Source organism: Exserohilum turcica (assembly GCF_000359705.1).
Source record: "Exserohilum turcica Et28A unplaced genomic scaffold SETTUscaffold_14, whole genome shotgun sequence".
In the NCBI taxonomy this organism is placed as follows: domain Eukaryota; kingdom Fungi; phylum Ascomycota; class Dothideomycetes; order Pleosporales; family Pleosporaceae; genus Exserohilum; species Exserohilum turcicum.
In genome coordinates, this window is record NW_007359959.1 from 770,892 (window position 1) to 793,290 (window position 22,399).

At 55.0% G+C, this 22,399-nt stretch overlaps 8 protein-coding genes across 8 annotated transcripts; 5 read left to right on the top strand and 3 right to left on the bottom strand.

Annotated features, from left to right (window-relative positions):
* Positions 1-1,325: 1,325 nt before the first annotated feature.
* SETTUDRAFT_176331 (uncharacterized protein) lies at positions 1,326-9,994 on the bottom strand (the record flags this gene model as incomplete). The annotated part of the gene is made up of 10 exons (XM_008025367.1): positions 1,326-1,958; positions 2,027-2,553; positions 2,602-4,642; positions 4,692-5,118; positions 5,172-5,227; positions 5,278-5,323; positions 5,400-5,606; positions 7,316-7,678; positions 7,731-9,731; positions 9,785-9,994. The coding sequence occupies 10 exons, from the start codon at positions 9,992-9,994 to the stop codon at positions 1,630-1,632; spliced, it is 6,207 nt and encodes a 2,068-aa protein (XP_008023558.1). The 3' UTR covers positions 1,326-1,629.
* A 530-nt stretch (positions 9,995-10,524) lies between these two features.
* On the top strand, positions 10,525-11,333 carry SETTUDRAFT_160098 (uncharacterized protein; the record flags this gene model as incomplete). Its single annotated transcript, XM_008025368.1, has 2 exons — positions 10,525-10,584; positions 10,635-11,333. The coding sequence occupies 2 exons, from the start codon at positions 10,525-10,527 to the stop codon at positions 11,331-11,333; spliced, it is 759 nt and encodes a 252-aa protein (XP_008023559.1).
* An 828-nt stretch (positions 11,334-12,161) lies between these two features.
* SETTUDRAFT_38237 (uncharacterized protein) lies at positions 12,162-12,635 on the top strand (the record flags this gene model as incomplete). Its single annotated transcript, XM_008025146.1, has 1 exon — positions 12,162-12,635. One exon carries the CDS (start codon positions 12,162-12,164, stop codon positions 12,633-12,635), a length of 474 nt encoding a protein of 157 aa, XP_008023337.1.
* Positions 12,636-12,841: 206 nt separating this feature from the next.
* SETTUDRAFT_168140 (uncharacterized protein) lies at positions 12,842-14,457 on the bottom strand. Its single transcript, XM_008025369.1, has 3 exons — positions 13,997-14,457; positions 13,485-13,946; positions 12,842-13,425 (listed from the first exon to the last, which is right to left on the bottom strand). The coding sequence occupies exons 1-3, from the start codon at positions 14,145-14,147 to the stop codon at positions 12,974-12,976; spliced, it is 1,065 nt and encodes a 354-aa protein (XP_008023560.1). The 5' UTR covers positions 14,148-14,457; the 3' UTR covers positions 12,842-12,973.
* A 1,053-nt stretch (positions 14,458-15,510) lies between these two features.
* Positions 15,511-16,941, top strand: SETTUDRAFT_168142 (uncharacterized protein). Its single transcript, XM_008025370.1, has 2 exons — positions 15,511-15,732; positions 15,782-16,941. Exons 1-2 carry the CDS (start codon positions 15,622-15,624, stop codon positions 16,601-16,603), a joined length of 933 nt encoding a protein of 310 aa, XP_008023561.1. The 5' UTR covers positions 15,511-15,621; the 3' UTR covers positions 16,604-16,941.
* Positions 16,942-17,516: 575 nt separating this feature from the next.
* On the top strand, positions 17,517-19,682 carry SETTUDRAFT_26976 (uncharacterized protein; the record flags this gene model as incomplete). Its single annotated transcript, XM_008025102.1, has 4 exons — positions 17,517-17,672; positions 17,738-18,201; positions 18,247-19,521; positions 19,577-19,682. The coding sequence occupies 4 exons, from the start codon at positions 17,517-17,519 to the stop codon at positions 19,680-19,682; spliced, it is 2,001 nt and encodes a 666-aa protein (XP_008023293.1).
* A 94-nt stretch (positions 19,683-19,776) lies between these two features.
* On the bottom strand, positions 19,777-20,508 carry SETTUDRAFT_26977 (uncharacterized protein; the record flags this gene model as incomplete). Its single annotated transcript, XM_008025103.1, has 2 exons — positions 19,777-20,281; positions 20,348-20,508. 2 exons carry the CDS (start codon positions 20,506-20,508, stop codon positions 19,777-19,779), a joined length of 666 nt encoding a protein of 221 aa, XP_008023294.1.
* Positions 20,509-21,043: 535 nt separating this feature from the next.
* On the top strand, positions 21,044-22,378 carry SETTUDRAFT_168145 (uncharacterized protein). Its single transcript, XM_008025371.1, has 4 exons — positions 21,044-21,273; positions 21,375-21,558; positions 21,774-21,870; positions 21,920-22,378. The coding sequence occupies exons 1-4, from the start codon at positions 21,175-21,177 to the stop codon at positions 22,032-22,034; spliced, it is 495 nt and encodes a 164-aa protein (XP_008023562.1). The 5' UTR covers positions 21,044-21,174; the 3' UTR covers positions 22,035-22,378.
* Positions 22,379-22,399: the final 21 nt, after the last annotated feature.

Below are 22,399 nucleotides of genomic sequence, written 5' to 3' on the forward strand. Positions count from 1 at the left end.
ATTGAGTATGATATCGCCGTGGAATCGGATCGCTCGTGGCATCGAGGCACACACACACACACTCGGACGCCAGCGCCGTGTCGGTTAAGCAAGCAGCGACCTTGGTCAGATGCATGCATTGCCGTGACTGGAACCTCATCTTCTCTCTCTCCATCTATCTCGCTATCTCTCCATTATAGCCAGCATACATACATAATCATGACGGCACGCACACGGGACAAACTGTAAGAACCCCAAGTCCGCATCTTCCATTCAACGTCCCCCCCGAGTCATAATCATCAATGTCATCATCATCATCGAGGTCCATCCCCTCCCCCCCCCACAAATAGAATTAGCCCAGCCATCACCTGACCCATCTACATATAACCATGCCATTTTATTTTAGTCCTGAGAGAATGCGGGCGGGCGGGCGTGCGTGCGTGCAAGATTGCCGCATTCTGCCCTTACCCTGCCCCTTGTATATAAAGGACGGGACAGGGGGCCGGGGTGGGGGAAGCATGGTAATGTGCTTTGCTTTGCTTTGCTTGCTCAGATCAGGCAATACTTCGGTGTCTCTTTTTGGGGGGGTGTGTCTTGGGTGTGACTGGGGTTGGGGTTGAAGTTGGGGGTTGAGGGGGAGGGGGGGCGGGTAAGATACGCGGTATGTTATGTTATGTTATGTAGGTAAGTACTTAGATAGACAAGGGCCATGGCATATGTAACAAGTACAACAAGAATAGATAACCACGTTTCCCTTTTTCTTTTCCCCCGAGTTGACACCTGTTCCTGTTCCTGTGTTCTTGCCTCAAAGACACAGTCAGTCTGTTGGGCCAGTCGTGCATCTCAACCAAACCAAGTACTTAGTGTGGCTAAAAAAAAGCCTGTATGTATGTCCCCCTACTTTGACGGAACAACCTCCATTTTGCCCACTACCGGCTGTTTTTGTCGTGAAACACAAACAAAATTGGGATATGGACCGGGGTGTGTATGTGTGTGCATGTGTGTGTGATGTGCGGTACCATGGCAGGGCTGTTCATATGTATCTGTGGCAAATCCATATCACGGGTAGATTGAGCCCTCTTCATCTAAACTTCGATTTATCATGGGTATGCCAAGACTCGTCCGCCCACCCACCCAAGCAATTCCATGTCATGACTCTTGCTCTAGTCTCTTTTTTTTAAAACTTGCTCTTCTTGCGCTTTCATAATATCTCATCAGCTACGGAAACCCTCGCCGAAAACTTTGCTATTGCATAGTACCTGCTGTCCATCCATGTTTCCGGGGTCCCGTGACTACAAGACAACATGCACTGGTCTAAGCAAAGAAAAAAAAACACTTGTGTCTTTGTCGTTTAGTCTCTGGGTCATCAACTGAACGTCCGGGCCGGCAAGCCATGCCCCATCCTGCCCGCCCCCCTTCTCTTTTCAAAACGGCTCCACATGTTTCAATTTCTACACAATCAACTACAATGTCCCCGTGAATGCACACTTTTGGCAAAGTCATGTGCACCGTCAAATGCATCACTTACTTGAGCCAATGGGACCACATCATTCTTCAGTGCTATAGCCATCCCTGTCCTAGTCAATGACAAGTTGCTGCCTTCTCTTTGCTCGACCAATTCAACCACTGTCCCCTCAACAATCCCCTCATCTACCAATCCTCGTCGGCTTTCCTTCCATGCATGGCTGCCTGTCTCTGCCTCAGTGCTTCTGCAAGTCCTCCAGCGATGCTACCGCTGCTGTCTCTCGCGCTCTCCATAGTACTGCCCCCGCTACCACTGTACCCACTATCCCTGCCCGAATCGCCATTGACAGCGTTTCTCGCGCCAGGACGCTTAGCTGGTGGCGCTGGCGGCTTGGGCTTGCCATTCGCAGGGCGAGCGGGTGGCGCTGGCGGGGGAGCTTGAGCGACTTCTTCAAGGTAAGCAGATGGTGTCCAACCAGATGCAGATTTGTCAAGACGCGAGGCCAGCCACCATCCTGTAGTGCATTTCGTCAGTCACTTTACTCGTCGCTCCATCGTCTCATTGCAGCAAAGATCAACATACCGTTATTCTCCTTCTGCGTGACCAGAATGATCTCATCCTTGCCCAGACTCAGCTCGCCAGCGCTCTGGCCTGCAAAGTCATACAGCGCCTTGTACCGAGGCTCCTTTGGCTGCGGCGGTGCAGCATGTGCTTGCGGTGGAGGCGGTGGTGGGGGTGGTGCGCGTGCTGAGCCCGCCGAAACGGTGCGCGTGTGAGAGCTCGTGCCGTTCGACAATGCCGCAACCGGTGCTGGAACAGGCTTGGGTTGAGGTGCAGCTGGTGGCTGAGGTACAGATCTCGGCTGCGCTGGGCGAGATGCCAGCTTCGACGGTCCTCCACCTGGGCCACCGGGCCGTAGAAGCTTGCCCTTTGTGATGGGCTTTGCCGCCACCTGCTTGCCCTTGGGCGTGGGCTTCGACACCGAATTGGGTGCCTCTCCCGGGCCAGTGTGGATGGTGCCACTCTTGTACAAGTCGTCTCGCGGTACAGCGGGGTCTTTGACCACCTTGACCTGGGCCGGTTTGCCAGGCTTCTTGTTGTACTCAATGCTGCATCATGTTAGTCACGTGCATGTCTTGGTCACGCGCACCACTTACGTTTCGCCTATCCTGAGCGTCAGAGCGCCTCGCAGTACGTTGGTTAGATGTGTAAAAAACTCAGTCTTGAACACGCAGTTGACGAGCGGGTCGGGCTCCGTTGGCGACCCTGCGCCTATCGAGAACCAGTCGTCCTTGAGCGTCGAACAGCTGATGAATTTGATGGCGCCTACGGGTATTGTTCTCTCCGCTTGGATCTGAACTTGACGATTCACCAGAACCTGCTTGACAATGTAGACGTTCTTCTTGGTGAGAACCAGCATACGAGCCTCCGGTTTACTCGATCGACCGAGCTTCGACACAAGTACTTCGGCCCTGCACGAAAACGGTACTTCCTCGTGGGAAGACATGCCGATGGCTTGCGCAATGATCTCGCCAGGACCACCATGGTTGCCGATGCCGAGATAGTCACCCATAAACCTTCGAGAACCGATCAAGCTGTATCTTCTACGCTCTTTTCGGCCTTGGAGAACCTTGTGCCCTTGGTCGCGCCACTCGATAAACTCCTTGCCGCCGTTGAGTTTCCGCCAGAACCGTTGGATGCGTATCGCGCATTCTATCCGGTAGCGCAGGTAGTTTCTCCAAGCACGCTGGATACGAATCGCCATGTTGTGCCAGTACTTGTCGCGCATCGTCTCCAAAGCAAACAACGTCTCGGGTGTCTTGATGAACACCTTGGTCGTCCCTATTTGGAACTCCTCGGCCGGAATGTTGGTATCTTTCAAGATCTGCTTGGCACCAGTCTCATAGTCACCCGTCCAAGTGTATTCTCCAGCATAAGAGCACTTTGGCGATAGCAGGAAGAATCGCTCCACAAACTTGTCGAAAGTCTGACGCGACGCAAATCCAGCTCTTCGAATTCGCACGTTCTCCTGCAGACCGAGGTATTTGACTTGATGGAGCACGTTGCCGTCGTTGTATTCCTTGGGCGATTTGTTCTCGTTCGGCTTGATGGTACGGATATACGACGGGTGAGCTTGCATAAGAGTGGTTACCAAGTCGTTTGCAGACGCCTTGATCTTGTCTCCAGCCGTTGGTGGTCGCCGCCTGTTGTCCTGGTCCACTTGGTTGGGGAAGAGCGTGTGCACAAACGTGTTGCTGCTTTGGCCAAGCAGGTTCAGCAAGTCCTTCAGTAGCTGGTCCTTGTTCTTGTCTGTCATTCCGTCAATGGCATACGACACATCACCTGCGTAGTGTTTGATGACAAACTGGCCTTGGCGAGGCTGGAAGTTGGGGTTCGACGAGAGTGCGTTGAGCCTCTGAACAAAGGTCTGGTCGGCGGCAGTGGGGTCAGCGTGTGCTGTTGCGCAAGCGTCGTTGAGCGCAGCAAAGACACCCGGTGGTCGCTTCTCTTCGATCAAGTCGCAGACAATCTTGTTGTCAAAGTACTTGATGGGAGTCCACTTGATCTGTTCTCGCTCGTACTCTTCTTGTTCTGCCTTCAATGTCAACTGAATGAAAATCTGCTGAAGCTTCTCATTGACATAGTTGATGCACAGTTGCTCAAAGCTGTTCTTCTCGAAAATCTCGAAGCCGTAGATGTCGAGGATACCAATCGAGTGCGCAGTGTCGCCGCGGGCTTTCAGGGACAAGTTGACTCGCTCTACGATCCAGTCGAAGAGGTTGAAGTAGATTCCCTTTGCGAGTGCGTCTCGGACTGCGCCTGCTTGTGCACAGTTTAGAGGCACATCGTATACGGAGCCTCGTCGGCCTCCGCGACTTGTCTCCATGATGCGGATGGTAAGTGCCTTGTTGACGTGCGCGGATTCGACTTCGAGAAGGTAGGCCACGAAATCAACCACGGATTGGTCTACAATGGCTGCGTTGCCCTGATCGTCCTCCCGGAAAGAGACGTTGCCCAGCCAGAGGATGGCCGCCAGCATTCGGAAAATGTTATCTTGCTCCGCCTGTGGCAACCCAATGACCTTCATGGCGTTTAGCGTGTCGTTGAACTCGGCATTGTCGTCGATTCCTGGGACATCGAAACACTTTGAGCGGCTCGTGTAAACGTAGGCTTGTGGTTGTTGTAGGCCGAAAATTTCTACACGACTTAGCGCGGGCTTGCCCAACCAGTTATTTCCGCATCTTACCTCTGTAATTTGCAGAAGCGGCCTTGGTAAACTGGTAGAAGATGTGGAAGTTACGCTCGTTGGTAATCTGGCCTACTACACGCGTCTTCTCGAGCAGGTAGTTGTTGATATTTGCTCCGACCGGCTCTCCTTGCCCATTGAAGTGAATCTCGAGGTACTTTCCGAATCGCGACGAGTTGTTGTTCCGCAGTGTCTTTGCGTTTCCAAACGACTCGAGCAGAGGGTTAGTGGCCAAGACCATGTCCTTGATCTCCTGGATAGACGAGTTGCTCCCGCCCGAGACGTTGGCAATGTACTGCATCAATCGCTTCGCGGCCTCGGTCTTGCCTGCTCCTGATTCGCCCGAGATGATGACACACTGGTTCTCCTTGTATGCGTTCATGTTGTAGTAGGCAGACTCGGCGATTGAGAAGACGTGGGGCGGAACCTATGCTGCAGTCAGTCGTGGGGTGTGGGCGAGACGGTTGCCATGTGCCGCACCTCGAGTCTGTTCTTGCCCTTGTAGCTCTCCAGCACCTGGTCGGTGTATATGCCCACTGCCAGCTGTTAGCATCTGTCTCGCCGGGGCGCATGTGGCTCTGCGTACAGTCGCGGAAGGGGTTGACAGACACCAGCACGTGTCCAATGTATGTCTGCGCATCTTGTCAGTCGGTGTGCCAGTGTGGTGCTGCGTGTGCCGGCGGGGTTGGCGCAAGCGGAGCGACGCACGTATATCTCGCCATTCTCAAAGCGCTTCTTCAGGTTCTCGTTGATGGCCTCGTTGGAGATCTTGCTGATCAGCGTCAGGTCGGAGACGCCGACCTCCTTCTTCTTGGTCGTCTCGAAGACGGCCTTTGTTGCGAACTGGGACTTGGGAGCTGTCCGGGCGGCGGGCTGGCCGCCTACGGCCTTGCGCGCTGCGCGGTTGGTTTTCCCCTACACAGGACATGCATTAGCTGGGAGGCGTTGTGTAGAGCAGGCCTGGCGTGGTACCATGGTTGATGCCCGATGTCGAGCTGGGACGGTAGCTTGCGTCGGCCAGTGGTGGGGGGGCGGCTGTGTGTATGCTGCTGCTGCGGTCAGGATGCAGCAGAGGGCGGGCAGGCAGGCGTCACGGGCCAGAGACGCTCTCGTGGGCGTGCTCTCTGGGGGGATCTGGGGAGCGGCCGCTCAAGAGGGTGTGGGTGTGGTGTTGGCGGCAATGGCTCGCAGAGACGGAGACCAACGTCAGAGAGGGACCGACAAGCCTTCAGTCGGGCTCGTCGGAATGGGCCCTTCCTCGCCCACCGCACAGCCACAGGCATCCGCCCGTCGTATTGCTCCCACTACAGTACGCGCAAGCTGGCCCGGCCACGGCGGCATAACCCGACCCGTCTCAACTCCCCTACACTTAGCACGCCCATTGTCTGCGAGGTATGCCCGGCCGACTCTGCACAGCCAGTCTCGACGGTGCTGCCACGGCCTTGGGCAGCCTCAGCCGTCTGCCTGATTCCCCGCCCATGCCGCCGCGTACACCTGTCTCGTCACTTACGTGTCGCTCGCTCACAGCCCCCAGACACCGCCAGCACGCGCGCAGTCGCCGCAACCGTTGCAGCCACCTCATGGTTCAGAGCGACACCCGGCCAGGCCATGGCAAGAGCTGGAAATCGGCAGCCACTGGATTGTTGTAAGCGGCGAAGAATGCACATGCCTACAGCCCGTGCCAGTGCTGAAAAGGGGTTGCAGCTTTGGCTGTTACACTGTCCTGTCTGTGGCGCTGTACCGACCGTGGCGCTGTACTGGCTGCTCTGGCCATACTAGCTGCTCTGTCTGTACTGGCCGTTACTACTACACTGCTCTTGGCTATATTGGCCGTCCTGGCACTGGCCTTCTGACCGTTCCAACGTTCTAACGCCCATCACGTGATCAGATGGCTTGGCGCGGCTAACTCAAGACAGATGCCTGACATCTTAGCATCTATCAAACGAGTAATACCAGAGCTTCTTGCAATTCGAGTCTCTGGGCACAGCACGTGATCGGACTACAATACGTAACCGGTTTTGATATGCAGCTAAAGCTGCTATTAATATCGAAACCAGCTCTCCTTTCAGGCTCCAGTGTCTCTCCGTCTCGAGTAGGCGTTGTTGGCTTCGTTTGTTTTATGCCCAATGTAGACATTCTGATTATGGCGCTGTTCGGGCTTTTCAGGCCGTCCTTGCACATATACTTTTCCTTACTCCATGTAATCAAGAGAAATAGTCTATTCGAAAAAAGGTATAATGATTAGGTATTCAACCTATACTAGCGCGTCTTGGCATGCCATGTCTCGGCACAGCCATGGTCAGACGGACTGCAGCCTGGCCGCGTACGCCCGTGTCACTTACGTACCGCTCACAGCCCCAGGTGCAATAGTCGCAACCACATCATTGTTCAAAGCTACCGAAAACGCCCTTCGATATGCAAGTCGTCGTAAAGGAGCGTTCGAATCAAAAGGCGAACACTGCGCGTCCCACACCTCAAACGCCGGCAAAATGCCCCCAAGTTGCCCAGGTAGAAATATCCCTCAAGCCCAGGGCGCCCGCAAAAAAAACAAAACGCCGTCGCTTGCCCGCCCACAAGTCGTTCGTCAGTCATCATGAGAAAACATCGCCGCCAAAACGCCCTACACTCGCCCAGTCGAGCCGTCTGGATTCTTCCAGCTGCGGCCCGCCCCAAGAGTACACCTTGGGGTCTGCCAGGCAGCCAAGGCCCCCTTGCTGGCACCATTCCACAACCACTGCGTAGATGAACTCAATCTTCGCCCGGAGAAGATTACTCTCGGTAAGCTCCTTGTAGCTGTCTTCCTTGTCTGCGGAGCCGTACAAGAGCTGTTGCAGAGAGCCCCGCAGGTTCGCCCGGGCTTTGACATGTCTCCAGGGCACGCTGCCCGTCTCTTCAAGCAGACATGTCGCGTCTAGTGGAAGACACAGAAAGTGTCCGTATCCAGCGTCCGACGAGAGCACAAGCTTGGTGTGGTCCGGAAAGTTGAACTGGCAATGGTTAGTTGGTTGCCGTAAAGATATTAGCATCGAACCTGCTTACCTGGAACGATCCGTCGTCGAACCCCCAGATGCCTACGTTACCTAACCGTTGGTAGAAGCGGACAAAGTTCACCCGCGGATCTTTGCGCAGCGGCTTCTCCTCGTCCCCGAATGTTGCGCACATGTACTTTCCAAACTTGTGCCACACGGTCCGGATCTCTTCGACGCGCCGCGCATCCAGCACCTCAATCTGCGAAAGTCCTCGGTCCTTCTTGACCGTTGTGTAGTAGTTCAACGCGACGCTCTTCGCTAGCTCCCGGTTGCCTCCGGCTTTGCGCAGATGATTGTATCCGTCGGTGGCAAAGGCAATCGTGACCGGGTATTGCTCCTCTGCCGACAAAAGCGTCCCGATGCTGCCGTCGCTGAGCACATACCCAACACCATATCGGCGGCTGTAGTCGACCCACTTCGCGACGAATGGCAGCTGCGGTGGCTGCTCTCGCCTCGACTTGGTTGGCTTCTTGTCCAGCACTCTTTCGAGATTGTCTCGGAAAGTCACCAGACGTGCCAATACTGTGGCCGGGTCGGTTGCAGGCATATCAGGACCAATTGTGCGGTAACGGGTAGCACTTCGCGACGTCGTTGATTGAGACGAGGCCTCTGATTTCTCACTCTCGCGAGTGCTCGCCCTAACGACCCGGAGAGGCGGGAGATCAGGAAGTCCAGTGGAAGCTGTCTTTGAAGTTTCCTTGACAGGTTCTTTCGCGGCCCTAGAACGAGTCGTCGCTCTTGCTTCTCGAGGAACACGTAGCGGAGCGGGTGCTGTCGCTGTATTTGCCGTCACACGACCGGGATTCGATATCTTGCGGACCGCCCTCAGGCGGGTTGGTTGCTTATCCAAGATCCTTGGTGCTTGCTCGGGCTCCTGGACTGGATCTGTATTTTCCTTGAGTGTCTGGACTGGCGCTTGCTCTCTCCTAGAAGCTCTTGGCACACGGGCTTTTGTGCGGTCATTTCCAGTGGTTTCAGCAAGTGCCTGACCTTCTGATGATGACTCCTTCTCTTCTGATATCTCGCTCAGTCCTCCGGGTGCTTGGTGAGGCCATTGCACGCGCGCGGGGAAAGGTACGTATACAACATCTTTAGCAAAAGGTATGCTGGGTTGCTTGCCGGCTTCGATTTCTTTTTGGCAGTCCCTTGCAACCGTCTTGTTCGTCCTACGGCCATATGCTCCGAATGCTTTCCCGGGCTCGTACTCGCCGACAGCGGAGGATTTGCAGAGCTGCCACCACTCCTCCGTGTATCCGCGCCTGATGGTAGAAGAGGTTGGCGGGCGGTTCTTGGGCCATTTCGGTATCCTCGAAGTACAGCCGCTATCGAGTTCTAATGGGATATAGCCCAGTTTAAAGAATGGATGCGCGACAATCTGGTCGGGTGTTGGTCGCTCGTCTTCGTGGACGAGCAGTAATGACACAATGTCGCGCAGGTCGTCGGTAATCTCGTTGCCAAACTTTGCAAGATCGGGCCAAGTGTACTCGCGCGCCTTGAGCTTTCGGTAAATGTCTTCGCGCTTGGCGGCATGGAACGGCGCCCTGCCGACGGCCAGTGTGTACATCATGATTCCAATCGCCCAAAGATCGACCTTTTCGTCGTGGCCCTTGCCCGTCTTCTCCAGGACCTCGGGCGCAAGGTAGTTGGGTGTGCCGCACATGGTTGTTCGACGGATCGCCCCGTAGTCGCTCTGCGACACCAACAATGCGGCAAGGCCAAAGTCGCCGACCTTGACATCCATGTTGCGGTCGAGGAAGAGGTTGCCCGTCTTGAGATCGCGGTGCACAATGTTGCGCTGGTGCAGGTACTTGATGGCGCCGCACGTCTGGATCATGAAGCGCCGGATCTCAGGCATGGTGAAGTACTTGCGCTTCTTGATGGCGTCGGCCAGCGAGCCGTTTTCACACAGCTCGAGGACGACGTAGGTGCTCGACTCGAAGGAAAAAGCGCGGAAGAACTCGACGATGTTGGGATGGGAGAGCTTGGAGTGGATCTGGAGTTCCGTCACAAACTGTAGTAGCACGTCAGCAGGGCTCGCGTCGTTGTCCTCCAGGATGGCTGCACCTTTTGCGCCAGTTTGGGCGGCTCCATTTTGGATTTGACGATTTTCAAAGCGACTGTGCTGCTGCCGAGATGCTCGTGGCCCAGCAGCTTCGCGCGGTGGCATATGGCGAAGCCGCCCTTGCCCAGCTGCACGCCCGTTTCATACTGGAGGCCTTCGGGGTCCTGCACCACGGCCGGCGGGGCATCTGCGTGTATCGTCGAGGCAGACATTGGCGATAGAGTGTGAGGATGATGAGACCAGGTCGCAGTGTTGATGGTCGTAAACACGCCGCGGCCTAGCGCCGTTGCTAGGGCCCTGGGGCGCCTGCCCGATCCGTGCACATGCACTGCAGCAGCGTGCACAATCGACCACCTGCGATGGCAACACTCGTATGCAGCCAGTACCAATGCGATCTAGTCGTCCAGTGATGATGTGTCTCGAGTGCATTGGATGGCACCGTCGTGTTGCGCTGCCCCCAGGCCTCTCGTTGCGATCGTAGTCGGCCCCGTCTGTGCATCAAAGGCCGGCCTGTCGTCAGGCAACTGCAAATGCAAATCCAGCATCCGGCGCCGATCGAATTATGCTCACCACCACTACAACGACCACCAACGACGCCAACACCGCCACGACTGGGAGCCGCCGGCCGACCTCCGACATGTCTCTATCCGCGTAGAATCTGGCAACGAGCCCCTGCCCGCCCACCAATCGCTAGCACACATCCCCATAGATAGACCGCCCCAGCCGGGTGCCGTGACCCAACATGTCCCTCACCCTCAAGGTCACGTCGCTCTTCGTCAGGACGCTGGCAAAGCCTGTAGCCGTATGTCTGCGCTCGACCCCGCCTCTGCAACGACAGCTGACTCTAGCCAGAATGCCATCAAACGCAATGCCCACGAGCACGAACGCTTCCGCCGAATATGCGTCACGTTTGCCCAAAGACTGCATCGTGTTGACATGCGCATGCGCCTCGGACTCCTGCAAGACCCCGCGGTGATAGATCGGCAGATCAAAAAGGAAGTTGCCTTGGCAGAGGCCAAGCGGAAAGAAGCGGCAGCGCCCACCGTCTTGACCGAAGAAGAGACCAAAGCGCAAGAGGCCCTCACCGAAAAGGAGCGCGAGGCCATTAAGAAAAAGGCGGGGGAAAAGGTGCGGCCACGCATCCGACCTCTGTCCGAGCAAAAGGCCATTGAAATGGGCGCAAACTTTGTCGCCGAAACCTTCATCTTCGCTGTCGGCATCGGTGTGATCCTTGTTGAGCAGTGGAGGCAAAGAAGAAAAGCGAAGAACGCCAGGGATGATATCCGGGAAGACCTAGAAGCAGTGCAGGCCGAACTCAAGGCCGTCAGGGCAGAGCTTGAGGAGTTCAAAGCAAAGCATCCCGAGCCCGTCTCGTCCAAGTTGCTGGGCTTTTGGAAGGGTAAAACTGAAGAGAAGAAGAACGGGTCTGCGCAAAATGCCAAGCCCGAGTCAACAGTAGATCCAGCAGTCCAACCCGCGAGCCCGGAACAGCAACCAGTAGAAAAAGCTTCACTTGCAAAGGACCTAGGAGCGCACCCCCGAGAGGCCTGATCGAAAATTTCCAGTTGATCTCATCAGATAAAGGTGTTGTCTTGTCGTTGGCTGTCGAAACTAGTCTCATGGGTCCGCGCGCTACACATTCCTTTTGTATACTCTCCTCTCATGATACCCTCTCGGTTTGCAGGCGTAGATATGCATTCTCTGAAGAATCTGGGCCTATGCATTTACGTGTATATCAGTCATGTACATGGCCACCTTTCACTGTCGTCACAGTTGGCAACATATAGAGCATAGAGTCCGCGTCAAATGTACCAAATCCAACATTGCGTCTGTGTATATGGCTACTATCTTTCCGCTTTCGTCGCCGAGCTCCGTCGAGTTAGTCAAGTTTCCAGGTCTTTACCGCATAAGGGGTCGAATGTTAGAAGTTGATATAGATTGTGGGAAGGCAGCAGGCGTCGTCCCTTCCCCTTTTACCCATTCGTCACCCTTAGAACGTTCACCCCTACTACGCTGAGTCAACCTAACAAACGTACATCGCATTCGACGCAAAACCTCAAACTCTCCTCTGAATCTTGAGTCTACACACTCACCCACACAAAGCTCTAGATACCTTGCACACACACACACACACACACGCTCTGCTTGCACAAGTAACCACTATTCAATTCTCCAAACAGACTAACACGCTAACTGCCCAACCTCCCAGTGACTTCGTTATCACAGCCCCAGAATCACCCTGCTCACCCCCCAACCTCGGCCGATTCCGTACTGAGTATACCAAAATATACCCACTCAGCCCCATGCGGAAACGAAAACAAAACCCCAGCCTATCTAATCCAATGCCTCAATGCCACCACCCAACCCAGGAACAGCCCCATGATCCCCCAGCTCGACGGCGAAACAGACGGCGCTATCCACGCGCCGCCCATCCCTCCAGCAACGCGCTACCCTCACCCCAGCAGCCATGGGACTTTCCCCCAGAAACAGCATAGCAACCATGCACCACGCCGGGCTTACAACCACATCGCACCTATACCGGTACCAGTATCGGCGGCTCCGACTCCGGCCCTAGCACCAGGACCACCGCGGCTCTCACGTCAGCGCCCCCACGCCAATAAAAGCGCCGTCCAGCATCTGCTTCCATACTGCACGACGGAGCCGCCGCTGACCGACGCCCAGGTCATTGCTCTGAGCGACGTGGTGGCTAGTCTGGAAGAACTGCTTGTCTTGGCCCTTGGCGCGGCGTCTGGGGATGGGAGTCGGGCTGCGAGGCTGGAAGCTGCCGTGGGTCGGCGGGTTGCGGCGGGTATTGTCGAGTTTTTTGTTGACGAGTGGGAGATGGAGGGGTGAGGAGGTACTTAGTATACACTAGTAGTGTAGGAACATGTATGTGTGCAAGCGGCTACCATGACCCTTTTTGCCATTGCTATACAAGTGTGCATATTTCGTTTTGTGCTTGGACGGCAAAGCAAAAGGGCTGGAATGGGATTTCAGTACATGAGTGGAATCAAGGCAAAACTTCAATCAAACACAAGTAACGACTAGTATTTTTTTTCAAACGACGGGATATCATACATGCACTGCGTAAAAACGACTGTTTGAACCACCGGGGTTCCCCCTGGACATTACCACATTACCGCATCACCACATGCATAGCACAACCAAAACAGACGCTTTCCCAGCCCCGTTTACGACGAACCAAAGCTCGTAGTGTTGATTCCAATTGCCGCGAGCGCGGGCCCAACATTCAAATCGAGATTGATTGTGTTACTCTTGATAGCGTCTTCATAGTACGTGAGGTGCTCTCCGTTCCTGATGCTGGAGTTGCCGATGATCTGGAGGGGCAGGACGGCGTTCTTGTACTGGGACGTGATGAGGCTGAGGATGGTGAGCTGGTTGACGTGGCTCTGCAGGGGGAACGTGTTGTTGCCGGGCTTAAGGTAGAGGTCTGGGACGAGCACATAGCCGATTTCCTTGCCGTCGACAAAGAGGTTGAGGGTGACGTTGCCGAGATCGAGCGTCATGACAGAGGGGTTGGGGATGCTGACGTTGGCGACGAGGTTGGAGCCGTCCTGCAGGAGCGTGTCGCCGGAAAGAATGCGGACGTCGCTGATGTTAAGGCCGCTGAGCTTGTTTAGTCCTGTAGCCCTGTTAGTCATGTCTCTCGTGCGAGTGGATATGCGTGACAGGAGTACGCACCCTTCATCCTGACAACTTTGTTGTAATTGACGTCCATGGTCGGGAGGCCGGAAAGGTGGATATTAGTCTTGCCATTCATATAGACGTCAAACTCTTCGCTGGCCAGGACCGTCTTGGTGTACTGCGTAAAAGCAGTCACATTGGGCAATTGCACATTCTGGTCAACCGTGACTGGCACCTCCTTCTCAGATTTGACTCCGGGAATGTCGACGAACAAGAAGGGCTTCTGTCCTTTGAGTGAGAGGCCAGCGCGGAAGCCGTCGATCCTGGGGTGGTAGCTGCTGTTGCTCTTGATGAGCGTGTTGAGTTTCAAGCGGATGCTGTCTGAGTGAGGGTCGGTTACGTCCTGAGAAGTCACCTCTATTGTGGAACGGTTGATCTCGCGCTGGGCTCTCTTGGGTATGGCAACGTAGATGATTGGCAGCACAATGATCAGCACAATGATTGCAAATACCAAAAAGTCTGTCACGCGTCAATAAAGTACACGACCAGGTCTGTGGGCGTCAACGTACCACACCACCAAAACTTCCTGCAGTGGTTCTTCATGCGACCCTTCGCGCCTGGCTTCTCTCCTGGAGGATACAGCTTGTTCATGATACCACCTCTCCCCTGGGGCGTGGTGCGGACATCGTTTTCACGTGTTGTCGATTCTTTGTCGTCCATGTCGAAGGCCCTTTTGCGTGCAAATTTGCTCCCAGTAGAGACGCGATCGTCGCGGGATTTCGCGTCTACCAAGACACGTAAAAGACACAAACTCTTTGGGTGGGCCGCGGAGCGAGGAAACCAGTGTATGTTAAATAGAACAAGGGTACGGCAAAGGGACCGATCCACTCGTCAAAGTAAACGGTATGGAATGCGGGGAAAGCAAATTGCAAAGACTTGGGAGCTGGGAAAAGCTCAGAAGACAAGCACATGCGCAGAGTGTACCGAAACCCCCTCTCTGCCTGATCGCAAATAGCGACGCACGTACAATAAGTCTTACCGGGCCAAGGTCGAAAAGGGTACGATCAGTAAGGGCCCACTGTATGGATTCGACGGAGACGACGGGTGGCCCGAGAGTAGCCTCTTGCGGTGGGACTCCGAGATGCTTGCCACCTATCCAACAGAAAGCCAAAGCCGAGGCAAGACTAGTTTACCAGACCAGAGGATCGACTGGCACATGTGCATGCTTCTCTTCCCTTATCCTGGGGATGGGATCAAAACTTGTATCGTGAAGCGCCGAAAGGGCCGTGAGTGGCCGCACGAGCGGGAGCTAAGGTGGTTAGCCATGTCCAGCTTTGCGTATTGGCTCTGCTGGTGGCATGGAGAGCACTCGAGCAGAATGACCATGGCACGCGAACAAAGGAGCATGCTCTGGGGTGGATCGGATGGCATAAGAGCAATATTTACCCCAGGCCAATCATGCGAGTCGCTTCTAGTTCAAGTTAGCGATGAGCCGACATCCCTGGTTCCGGCGGCCAATGCAAGCGGTTCCTTGCCGGTCCTCAGGCTGAATTTGGAACCAGCGCCTCGTTTTCACAGACGAGCAGCGTCCCAACGGAGCAGGTGAGTTGCTATTCTGCCCTCCGAATCGCTCCATAACGGGATCGGCATCGCCGGCATTTCATGTGAAGTGTTGGTATGCGTAATGAAAGGGCTTTGGGCGGCGATGCCTGGTGTCCGGGGCTGCGAAGATGCCGTATCCGCAAATTCGCGCCGTATCAAGTGAGAGCGCTCAAGAGCACGGCTGTAAGCTCATTTGTCCAGAGAAAGCATGGCGTTTCCTTGCTCGGTTTCTGGGCGAGGGACTGCGCTTTGGCACGAGAGCTTCTAGGCTCATCGGATAATGCGTCTTGTGTGGGTGGCGTAGACTGACATTTGCGGACGGTGGAGACCTCCTGAGCTGTGCCGCGCTGAGGGCCGGGCGTGCCTCCGCGACACGCCTTGCAACATGGCGATAGTATGGTGGGTTGAGCAATTGGCGGCCAGACGATCCGGTGAAGGGCGTGTAGTCCAAAGAAGGGTGTCTGGGGGATCGCCCCTCCAAGCATGTGCCAAGTGACGCTACGGTGGGCCATTTTCAGGGCCACTTTGGTGGTTACGAGTCGCGGCCTTTGCCAGGCATCATCGCCAACCTCCACCATTGGACCGCAACAACATGGCGCAGTCCGACGAGGAAGATGACTACATGAACATGGTGTTTGAGGATGCGCCAAAAGGTCCAAAGTATGAAACTTCACTGCAGCGCGCCGCGCGCAAGCGCAAAGAGGTGCGCCATTCCGCTTGGATACTGCAGCGCCAGGCTAACAAACCGACAGGGCGAAGCCAGAGCACGGCAAAAGACGAAGGCCGAACGCGAAGAGGAGGCCGAAGCTGCCCGAGAAGCTGCGCTTGCCACTGCCCTTCCGGAGACGAACAAAGGATTCAAGATGATGGCCAAATTTGGGTTCAAGCAAGGTGACGCCCTGGGAAAATCCGAAGATGCGCGCAGAGAGCCTATACGGGTCAACTTGAAAGATGATAGAGGGGGCATTGGCCTCGAGTCGGAGAAGAAGCGGAAATTCAGAGAACAGTTCGAGGAGGCAGAGCGGCTGGCGAAGCGCGCAAAGGAAGAAGAGGGCGACTATCTTGAAATCATGCGACAGGAGCAAAAGGAGAAGAAGGCAGAAAGGGATTTGGACAACGCGCAGAGGACGGCTGAGCGACTCGCCGACAAGGAAGCAGAGGCAGGAGGTGCAACTGAAACAAGTGAAAAGCCACTCAAGCACATCAATGTGCTGTGGCGCGCTCGGGCGCGACGAAGGGCAGAGTCCAAGCGCGACAAGCAGCAGAAACGAGAACTGAACAACAGCATTGCATCACGACTGCCCACCTTAGCTGCCGAGGAAGACGACGATGACGACGACTCAAAGATAGCACAGGGCCGCGACCTAGCGCCCTTCTACACCACACTGGAAAACGAGCTCGAGGACGAAGACCCAGAACTCGCAGAGTTTGAGGCTCTGCCCGTGACAGAGCGTCTGCACAAGCTTTTGGTCTTTCTGCGCGACAAGTACAACTACTGCCTCTATTGCGGGTATGAGTATCCGGATTCGGACATGGAAGGTTGTCCCGGAGTGACTGAGGAGGAGCACGATTGAATGCAATTGGCGTCTTCAAGCCATGCCCATGCCCATAGCTCACAAGGTATGAAACTGGTGTGTATTCCATCCAGCGACATGACGCAGCAGAAAGCCATAGAGCTTCCACCTTGGTTGGTGTTGATGTGAGTTGCTCTCCGCGGTACCCAAAGATCGTGCCCGTTCCATGCAACTTGTTTGAGAACCTCTCTAGGAAACTCTGTTTACTATAACAGACAGCTACAGATGATTTTCTGGAAAAGCCTGTGACTTCGAGTATGTAAACTTGTGAGACTTCGGTGCAGGACTTAGTGTGCTGAATGCTGATGTGGACATCTTTGGCATAGACAATCAAATGGTATAGACATTCCTACAGCCTGTGATAACGCTAGAAAGGGGGTGCGGTTTTATCTGCCTATGCTGTTGTTCTGGTCTGCTCTGGTTATATTGGCCGTTCTGGCTATACTGGCGTTTGTCATGGACTAGTTCAAGACAGAGACTCCTAACATCCTAGCATCCCATCAGACGAAACAGTGAAGCTTCCCAACTCATCTCCCAGCTAATAAGAGTGAATTGTGTGAATTCAGTCTTCCCATTCAAGCCCCCATCCAAAACGCATGACTAAGCTATAGCACGACTGATTTTAATATGCAGCCAAGGTTGCAACAAATTTCAAACGCTGTTTCTAGTCGCATTTCCCCCCCATTCAGCACGTGATATACCAGATACTTCGTCTTTCTTCTTTGTTTAGTATGAAAACAAAGCTTTGACCATTAACCCCCCAAGGCCCCAGTCCCGTGACCACGCGTTCGCTCCCGACGCGTTTTCCCCAAACTAAGCCCCCTCCCCCCCCCTAAGCCAGCACCGCCGTCAACAATATATACCAACGAGTCGATAACCCAGTGTCCGTGGGACAGCACTAGAAACCCATAACATGGAGCATCAGAGATGTTACATCTATGAGCCGCCGCACACGCAGGATCGCGCGCCCAAGCGCCAACGGACAGGCAAATTCGAGCCGCAGGCGCAGCTGCGCGACCGGCTGGCGACGTACCGCACTCTATGGGCACGGCAGGAAGAGCGGATCCAAGTAAGATTGATTTAATTTCTACGCCCGCAACGGCCGTGATGGCATGTATCTAACCGGGTGGGAAGAACACGCTAGAAGGCGCCGACAGCGCGACCCAGGAGAAGATTGTGAATTTCATCTCTACGGCCAGTTCATGTGCACATGAGCCCCAGTCTGCCGTTCCAACAGCGCTGATTGTCGCTGGGCCCAGCATTGCGTCTCACGGCCCGTTCTTCGAGCGCCTCGGCAGGAGCATCAGACATGGCAATAGCGCATATGCTGTGCTTACCTCGAGCGAATGTCCCAATCTCAAGGCGCTGCTGAAGAATCTCATCAAGAAGGTGACGTCGCGCGTTGACGACGACGATGAGGAAGATGATGTTGATCGCCCGTCTGCGTCGTCGAGACATGGTCCGAAGCTGCTGAATTACGACCTTGGCCATATCCAGGAGTGGCATAGGAAATCACGTGTAGAGAGCATTGTGGTGGCGTTGCAGGATAGCGAGGCGTTTGATGTTGGACTGCTTGTCGATTTTGTTGATCTCCTGCAGTAAGTATGCATGCGCTGTCGACAGGCTTTGCTGACCCCGTCCAGCACATGGCTTGATCGTCTTCCCTTTGTGCTGCTGTTTGGCATTGCGACGTCTGCAGAGAGTTTCGAGGAACGGCTCTCAGGCCACTCTTTGCGCTACCTCCAAGGCCAAAAGTTCGATGTCACGCAGTCAGACGACACCATTGAGAAACTGTTTCGAGCTACCGTTGCCAGTACACATGTGGGTCTGCACATTGGATCCAACATCTGCCGGCGCATGCTCGATCGGCAGAAAGATCACGTGCAGAATACGCAGGACTTTTGTGACGGGCTCAAGTACGCTTACATGTCGCATTTCTATGCTAGTGTGCCGAGTGTGTTCCTCAACCAAGACATTGCGTTTGATGCTGTGACGCCAGACGCGTTCGAGGCACTGCGGAATCTGCCGTCTTTCCGACGATGGATAGAAGAGATACTGGAGCAGGGCCGTGTGCAAGACGTGCGGAGCGCGCTTGAAGACAACAGATATCTGTTTGATCAAGTCGCCCAGCACATAGAATCCGGTCAGCAAGCCATGGCAACCATGAGCCACGCTACAAGCGTGCTTGCCAGCATACGCGAATCACTGCAACTGTCGCCCAACGTACGGCTTTCGACTCTATGGACGCGTGCAGCCGCCGGCGAGCTGGCTGGATCGCCGCTTGTTCGCGAGACCATGCTGTCGATCAAGAAGATCCCATCTGACAGACTAGTCCAATTGCTTATATCACTGCGCGATCTCGCCGGCAAGTACTTTCCCCTGGACATTGTCTCGTCGGAGCAGAAACTGGAAAGCCTGCTGCAAAATGCCGACGCGCCTCTCCGCACGCAGCACGACGTCCGCAACGATAGTCTGCGCACGACAGTCGTAGCGCAAAAGGTGCTCTTGAGCAAGCACAAAGCCGCGCTGTCGGAGCAAGACAAGGCCTACTCGGACCTGGTAACGCAGTTCCACGACGACCTGGACGCGTACTTGAGTGCGGCGCTGGTCGATCCACGGACCTTGTTTCTCGCGGAAATCCTCTTGTACGACCTCAAATCCCCGCATGTAGAGGTGTTCCAGCCCAAGCCCCGGTTTGCGGTCGAGCGGGCGCTGGCGTCGCCCCATGACTATCTGGGGTGTGAGTGTTGCAGCGGCGTAGAGGGCAACGCGGCAGCGCTGTCGGCGACGCAGCCCGCAACGGCCATTGTGTATCAGATGTACCTTGAGTCTGGCACTTTGATCAACGTGAGCGATCTGTGGTCTGCTTTCAACGCGATTGCCGGAGATGGGGCTGAAGAGACGGAACCCAAGACGATGTATGTTGGATTCCCTCCTTTTTCGCTAAGAAATAAACTAACATTTGAAACCCAGCGCGCTCTTCCAGCGAGCACTGGCTGAGCTCAGGTACCTGGGCTTGGTGAAGCCAAGCCGAAAGAAGACGGACCATATATCCAAGATTATGTGGAAAGGACTATAGTCTTTTTGGCTGCTTCATCACGTTTCGCGTCATACATAACAATACATGAATTACAATCTCCCTCTCTTTTTCCCTTGTTGTGTCGTCACATGTCTCACGCCTTTGGCTGTGGCACGATGTCGCACAGCGTGCCGCAATTCTTGCATGTCCGTTTTTCAGTATCGGCCTTGAAGACACTGATGGCGTCCTTGAGCTGGGTGCCCAAATCGGTGCAGTGGAACGCCTCCTCATGCACTTGGTGGCGACAATTCTGGCAATACCAGCGCAAGCGGTCCAGGCTGCCTTCTGGCCGCTTCTGCTCGAGCACTACGCCGACCGTGTCCTTGAAGCGCACAGGGTTGTGTGGTACGTTTGGAGGTAGCAGGAACATGTCGCCCTCGTGGATGTGGATGTCTTTGAACTGCTCGTCTGCAGGGGCGGCCTCGTCGACAATCTTGAGCAGCATGGAGCCCTTGTGCTGGTAGAACCACTCTCCTGTCTCATTGATATGGTAGTCGGTGCGCGCGTTGGGGCCGCCGACTATCATGACGGTGACCGAGTCGTTGTACACGCAGTAGTTGTTGATTGGGGGCTTGAGCATATGCGAGTTTTCCGAGACCCTGCGCAGTGGTGTTGTTAGCTGACTGCTACCCCTCCATAAGCTTGTATGTTCACAACCAACATACCATTTTGGAATGTTCAGCGGCGGTCCCAGTTGCAGTCTCGGCGCCGAATTGGCAAAGGAGTGGCGCGGCACGTTCGCCGCAGCACTCGCAGTCCGTAGCGCGGAAGGGGCCGGAATCACTTTCTCCATTCTCCTGAACAAGCGCAATGTAGAGGTCGCCATGGTGGAATTGCCGTCGCCCTGGTATTTATGCTTGTTGCGCCTTGTTGGATGAGGGGTACCAAGGCCGAGAGCAAAGTTTGGACAAGAGAAACTGTTCTGGAAACCGTATCGTGCAGACGTCAGACGGGTCAGCCGGGTGAGATGTGTGTGAGGCGTAGGGCTGGGCACGATGTAATGCTTGGGTAGATGTAGAAGTGCTAGTCCTAGATGTGTATGTAGTGTAGGTTGCCAAGCGACCGCGCGCCCGTCCAGGGTCTCGGACGTGCAGGCTGCGGGGGGGCGCTGGTGGGCGTTGGTGGGCGCTGCTGGCGTGCTGCAACCTGCCCTTATCGCCCCGCCACGCCGCGCGGGCTGCGGGCTCGTGCGCCGATCACACAAGTGGTGCGGCGGCGGGCGAAGGCGAAGGCCTCCTTAAACTGCCTCACGTCGTGTGACATGTCAGCGCTATAGCCTTCTCTGTCGCCTTGTCGTTCTTCTTTCTCCTTGTCCTCCTCTTTCTCCACCTTCTTCTTCTTCTTTTTTTGCCTCCCCCCCACCCACACTTACAAATATCGTATTTCCACCTCCCCCCCAGCTTACTTGCACGCTGTGCGCAAACAGGAAAAGTTCCCGAAGGCTTCTTTCTCCACGTGTTTCTCCCTGCGCCTTTTCGCCAAGCACGGGACAATGGATCACTCGCATATGGATCACGGTCATATGGACCACGGCCACATGGATCACGGCATGCCGGGCATGGGCGGCGACGGGCCAAAGTGTAACATGAATGTGCGCATACACCTCTCCCTCCCACCTTCCCAGCCATCATGGATACAACGAGTACTTGTCCATGTTTAGACGCGACATGGGTGCTAAGTCGGAATGGATAGATGCTGTTCACGTGGGACACCAAGGACCTGTGCATTGTATTCCCGTCATGGCACATCTCGGGCACGGGGTCGCTCATCTTTTCGCTTCTGGCCGTGGTGCTGCTCACGGCGGGGTACGAGGCGGTTCGCGAGATGTCGAGGCGCTACGAGGGCTATGCCAAGGGGGTTATGGAGGGACCTAGAGGTGAGTTCTTACAACCATTATGATAGGGGATGGGGGATTTCACCCAAAGGCAAAAGCATGCATGCATTGTGGCAAGCGTGGAAGTCGGAGACTAGGGAACGTCTCTTTTCTTCACTTCTTCACCTTGAGCAGAGAGAGAGCATTGGCTGAGTTTTTAAATCTATTTTCGCGCGAAAAAGACGATACGGACGAATCGAGCTCATTACTTGGCCCAGGGAGAAACGCGGGTGCTGGGCGTGGCAACGAACAGCAGATGAAGATGATCAAGGCGGTGCTGTATGCCGTGCAGGTATTCTACTCGTTCTTCATCATGTAAGTTTGCGCTGCGGTCGCACGGGTACAATGATGCTAACGGATGTAGGCTGCTGTTCATGACATACAATGGGTGGATCATGCTTGCTGTGGCGGTGGGAGCGTTTGTCGGATACCTGATGTTTAGCCAGTCTTCGTCGACCAAGACGGTTGCGTGCCATTGAGGGCGGCGCCGGGCAATACGTGTGGGTGGAGGTGGAAATGGAAGTGGAAAGCAAGAGGCTTTTCAGCGGTTCGTGGGTGGTCATGGATGGTCGAGACTCGGGCAGACAGGTGGTATAAGCTGCCGTCAAAGCTGCCGTCAGGACCGGGGACATGCCGCTTCTGCTCGCCGTTCCTGCAATATCCGGGCAACACATGGACACACGCAATGGATGAGTTGGGTGGCACCACTGCCATGGGCTGGATAATCACGCCCCATCGGCGCTCTAGTGCAGATGGACGGTATACAGTACATGTACAGGCGACCAAGGGATTCGCAATCTTACGGTGTGCAAAACTATGGCCGTGTTTTTTTTTGTGAATGGAT